At 35.9% G+C, this 5720-nt stretch overlaps 1 protein-coding gene across 1 annotated transcript; it reads left to right on the top strand.

Moving 5' to 3' along the window:
* The first annotated feature begins 1951 nt into the window (after positions 1-1951).
* LOC131049277 (LRR receptor-like serine/threonine-protein kinase GSO1) lies at positions 1952-5108 on the top strand. Its single transcript, XM_057983329.2, has 2 exons — positions 1952-2666; positions 2739-5108. Exons 1-2 carry the CDS (start codon positions 1976-1978, stop codon positions 4637-4639), a joined length of 2592 nt encoding a protein of 863 aa, XP_057839312.2. The 5' UTR covers positions 1952-1975; the 3' UTR covers positions 4640-5108.
* Positions 5109-5720: the final 612 nt, after the last annotated feature.

The raw sequence follows: 5720 nt of genomic DNA, 5'->3' as shown, positions 1-5720 counted from the left end.
TAATTACTACAATTACGTTGAGAACAAGTTATTCACTGGAACGAATTTGCACGAAATAAAAAAATAAAAAAATCTTGTGGAAAGCATTCACTGTCATCCTGTCGTGTTCAGTGGAGCAAATATTTGGAATGCCTTTTAATAGTTGCTGGATACTTCCACGATTGCGTTAATATCCCATCACTCAGTACGATTTTGCACGACTTTAGTCAACATGAATCGACTTCCACAATTGAATTCATGTTCCTCCAGTATTACCTAACGGATGCTTTACCAAACTTTGTTACGAGTCTACATCTATTTACACGAGCATACCTACTAATATTTGCGTGTAGTACACTCCTCTCCCTCCATCTCTCCTACCTTTTATCTATATATCCCTCTCTACCAATCTCTATATATGATTTTCTCTATCTCTCTCATTCTATCCCTCTATCTCCCCCTCTCTAATCATCTCCCTCTTTCTATCTCTTTTTCTCGCTCTCCTTCTTATTATTTCATCCACTCAATATTTCACATGTTTTATCCTCTTTCTCTCTAAATTTCACAAGAAAAATAAATTTGAGATAAAATCAAATGGTAGAAATTTTATAATAATTTTGGTTATAGTTTATTAAATGCACTAGCTAATTTATAAGTGGCAATTTATTGCATGAATTTAACTCATGACATTTTCATATCCTATTTCTATTTATCGTATTATGAAATATTTTATTGTGGTCCCTAAATATCCCATAAATAGCTCTATGGTAGCTCCATGAGCTATATAGATGCAACTTTGTCATTTCCATATCATGCATACGAAGCTTGAATATTTAAAACTTAAAATTCAAATTTTAAACATGCCAAACTTCTTACTAGGGACTATTAACAAATCTAGCAAGTATTTGTGTTGATTTGTGTGAAGTGTTGTAATAAAAAATACAATTAAGTCATTAAGAAATCATCATAGACGACCTTAGAGTTATTGAAGAACATTTTTTTAAGCATTTATAAGAGTACCATAACATTATCATCAAAGTAGTAGAGTAGTTCTCATTTGTCATCCTAGCTCCATTACATACTTTGTTATCATCGTTTATACATTTTTCAAAGTTGTTTGATAAGTCTAGTAAGGGATCTAACTAAGCAAAGCATGACCCTCTCAATTTAACAAACTTCTCAAAAATATTTATAGACAACATCAATCCTTCAAATGTTGAAATATTAGAGAATGAAGGCGAGCAAGTTCTAATGGTCTCCTTATGTTGGTTGATTTTTACGGGTATAAATTTAGGGTCATAAACTAGTTTGGTTTTTCATAAGAATAAATCTAAACCAAACTATCAAAATTTGTTAATTCTAATATGGTCATCAAATTGAACAGTACAATTCAAACACCTAAACAAATAAATTTCTCACACCTTCTCACTTATATTTATTAACATCTAATTCATTTAATTATTATAATTGAAATTATTATTTCCAATCTTAATTTATTTATATATTTCAACAATATTTTTAATTCACTTCAATAAAATATAAAAAATTCATCATTCTTAAATAACCTTTTTTTCTAACAATTAATGTAACTAAATGAAATGGATTAACTAAAAGATTGTAAATCCTAAATTATATTTTAAACATTTCAACATTTAGAATATTTTAACAAATTAGCTTTTGAAAGTTCTAGAGAAGTATAAGATTCTCTCTAGTTAGTAATTTAGTGATGTGAGGCAATCTCTGTCGGAGCTAACCATTAGGAAGACAAATAGTATCGTCATGTGCATTGAGCGATGTACATTGAAATATGGAAATGCATATACATACATATGGGATAAGTTTCTCCATTAAATAGGACTAGCTATTCTTCAAATTAATTGTGGATACGTAAGCCGCTGCTAAATGATGACGTGAGAGGCTTAAATGCGTTATATATACATTTAGTACTGGACTATTCTTAGCTGAGGAAGCACGAGAGTAAGGAAAATAAAGGCAGATGGAGCTAGGTGTTTTAATTAAAATGGTGTACCTGGCGTTGGCAATTGCTTTTGCCAATGCAGCAGCTGATATAGGTGGTTCCTTTTCTGTTATAGAAGAGAGAGTTTTAGCGGAGGAAGATTTGACATGGGCAGGTCATGGAGATGGGGAGAAGAGGGATGTGGAAGCCCTTCTGTCCATTAAGAACGCCGTTACTCTCGATCCCCTGCACTCGCTCTCCACCTGGACTGCAAATGCGTCGTCAAACGCGTGCTCGTGGAATGGGGTTTCGTGCAGGAAAAATACCCACAGAGTGGTTGCAATCATTCTCCCTCAATTAGGATTGGAAGGTACCATTTCTCCATCCATAGGGAACCTTTCCTTGCTGCACACTTTGAATCTCTCCAGCAATTCTTTGATGGGAAGGATTCCACCTCAGCTTGGCCAACTGAAGGCATTGAGAGTTCTCGACCTCATGGATAATCATCTGATGGATTCCATCCCCACATCCCTTGCTAATTGCACACACCTTCAGTGGATTAGACTTTCCAAGAACAACTTCACGAGGAGCATACCAGAAGAATTTGGTGGCCTGATCAACTTACAGCATCTCCGCTTGTCCTACAATGGTCTCAGTGGAAGTATTCCAAATTCTCTGGGCAAGTGCACGTCTCTGCTTGTTTTGGTCCTGGGCTTTAACAGTCTCACAGGTAGCATCCCTACTTCTCTCAGTAATTGCTCTAATTTATCTATCATTAATCTTCCGCACAATTCCTTGACAGGTGGGATCCCGTCTGAACTTGGGAGGTTGGAGAAATTGCAAATCCTTGGCCTGCAATCCAACAGGTTGGGGTCTCAAATCCCTGCAGCTCTGGGTAATTGTTCTTCACTTGAGGTACTGTTTCTTGGGGATAACTCGTTGAATGGTAGTATACCACCTGAACTAGGAAATTTGAAGCAGCTTTTCCAATTGTCACTGTATGGCCCAGGCAATCTGACAGGTTCCCTTCCTGCAGAAATAGGAAACTGTAGCAGTCTTGTGTGGCTTGATCTTGGATGGAACCTTTTTAAGGGATCATTACCCTTGAGTATTTTCATGCTTCCTATCTCCACCCTCTCTTTAATTGGAAACAAATTGAGCGGAACCATTTCCTCAGAAGTTGGAAAGCTTACAAATTTAGTCAGTTTGGACTTAGGTATAAATGGGTTTACAGGTTCTATACCAGAGAGCATTGGAAACCTGTCGGAGTTAACCTCTTTGAATTTAGGTACAAATAGGTTAGCAGGGAGCATACCTGCAGCAATAACCAATTTGACGCTGCTTGAGAATCTCTACCTGGACACTAACAATCTGACAGGTATACTTCCTGAAGCCATGGGAAACTTCCGATCCTTAAAAAAATTGTATATGGTTTCCAACAATTTAAGCGGATCTATACCATATAGTATTGGTGAACTCAAAAATCTTACTCAGCTAGCCATCTACAACAATAAAATTTCTGGGGCTATTCCTGAAAACATTGGCAATTTGGTTTCCCTTCAGAGGTTGGATGTTTCTGGTAATCAGTTGACGGGACAAATTCCGCAATCCTCAGGCAACTGCAAGTCTCTGACGGATTTGGTATTGGCCGACAATTTTCTGACCGGAACAATTCCTGCGACCCTGTTTAACAGCACTGCATTCAAGAGGCTAAAATTATCCAGCAACTCGTTCCACGGAGATCTAAATTTGAATTTCTCTTCTTCCACCGAAGTTATTTCAGCTCATTCTAATAATTTCTCTGGGCCTTTGCCTGCTTCCTTGGCCAATTGTACACATCTTCAACTTCTGGATCTGAGCAAGAATCGATTGACAGGTGAGTTTCCTCCAGACATTCTTGCAAATTGTCAAGAATTGAGAGTTTTAAGTCTTGGCTCTAATGACCTTGAGGGTAAAATACCTCTATGGATCACAAACCTTACCAGTTTGCAGGTGCTGGATCTTTCCAATAATAATTTCAGTGGAAGAATCCCCTCAAGTTTGAAGGGCCTCAAGGGATTTCAAATTCCAGAATCTTCTCAATTGACAGGTAATACGCTCTATGAAGACATGCCCATAGTAATAAAAGGAATCGAGTATACAATTACTTATGTGCTGACAGCAAACACTATACTGGACCTGTCATACAATAATCTTGTTGGGCAAATACCAGAAAGCATAGGTAATCTGTTTAGCATGAGGCTGTTAAATCTGTCAGGAAATCAACTGGTAGGTCACATACCTGCATCTCTGGGACAAATATCAACTCTGGAACAGTTGGACTTGTCTCAGAATAGTTTGAGTGGGCAGATACCAGAAGAGCTCTCTAACTTGTTCCTCTTGGCCTATTTCAATGTTTCTTTCAATGGTCTCTGTGGGCACATACCCGGAGGACCGCAGTTTGTGACTTTTGATGAGAGATCATACCAGGGAAACCCTCCATGTTTATGTGACAATACAAATAGATCTACTTTCAAGAAGTGCATCAAAAATGTGGCATTAGTGTCACCTTCAGAAAAGAAGGATAAGTCACTGTGGAGCAGGCTAGATGAGCACGTGTCATTGATTGCTGTTGGCCTGGGATTAGGAATTGGGTTTGCGGGAACAATATCAGTGATTGTGTGGGGAACCAGCCTTGGTAATTGGATTAGGACACTCAAATGAAGAGGACTTTGTGGTGTTTGAATTACATATATCAGTTTTTGTTTCAGCAAATCACTCCTGCAGCGGCTGGTTAGATCTGCGTTCAGTTGTTCGTCTTAAAATTGTTTTTGTTTTCATCTATTCAGCACAGACAGTCTGTCTAAAGTTTATAAAAGGCTTTTTATTGAGGTCAATTTGTCGTTCTTAGAGCACAACTAGTACGTCGCTTCAAAATTTAGTTAGTTAATATTACTGTAATATGCTGAATGTGTTGGGTGGGTGAGTAGTTAATATTACTGTAATATGTTGAATGTGTTCAGTGGTTAGGTTGTTAGTTAATGTATTTGGTGGGTTAGTTATAGTTCGGAGGTCTGGACGGTCGGTTGTACGTGAAAGCGTAAAGAAGGATTTAGTACAATAGATATTAAAATGTAATTCTATCTGGTGGAATAATAATATTACTTTGTATAATAATCTAGATTTTATTTTATTTTTACATTTTCAGTTTAGCTTAAAGTATTTTGTTATCTATGATTGAACAAAAATTATTTAATAAAATGACATATATTTATTTCAATTACATTGGAATGAAGATTTAAATAATTAATTCTGTTGAATGCCTTAAAATAATAGGTCAATTTATTATCTTCATTTCCTTTCATGGTCAATTATACAAATCTTAATATTTTCATTTTAGAAAATATTGATTTGATAGATGAGTTTTCTTCACACCTCCCAACATATTATAAGACATGAGAGTATTTTGTCTTTCTCTAATGAACTTGTGGGTAGGCTTCCTTTATGAATCATAGACATCAACAATTTGTGAGTGCTAGATTTATCTAGTAATAAATTTTATGAAAAGAATTCTATTTCATCCAATGATCTTAGATGAATTTGTAAACTTCAAATCTTTTCTAGTCACATGTAGTGCATTATATGAAGAAATGATAATTATAATGAAGGATATGGAGTATATATTTTCTTATATAGTTGTAGAAAATGGTATGCTTTTCATGTGACACGATAATCATATTAGAGAAAGCTAAAGATATTGGGAATATAAGTAGGCTAGGAATTTTGAATCTAACTTGAAATCATT

The sequence above is a fragment of the Cryptomeria japonica genome, chromosome 8 (genome assembly GCF_030272615.1).
Source record: "Cryptomeria japonica chromosome 8, Sugi_1.0, whole genome shotgun sequence".
NCBI classification, from domain to species: Eukaryota; Viridiplantae; Streptophyta; class Pinopsida; order Cupressales; family Cupressaceae; genus Cryptomeria; species Cryptomeria japonica.
This window is presented reverse-complemented; position numbering and strand designations above follow the sequence as displayed.

Excerpts from the sequence above, each read along its gene's own strand:
- LOC131049277 (XM_057983329.2), top strand. The coding sequence starts at position 1,976 with ATGGAGCTAGGTGTTTTAATTAAAATGGTGTACCTGGCGTTGGCAATT. Across the intron at positions 2,667-2,738 it reads GGGCTTTAACAGTCTCACAG|GTGGGATCCCGTCTGAACTT; the intron begins GTAGCATCCCTA and ends ATTCCTTGACAG.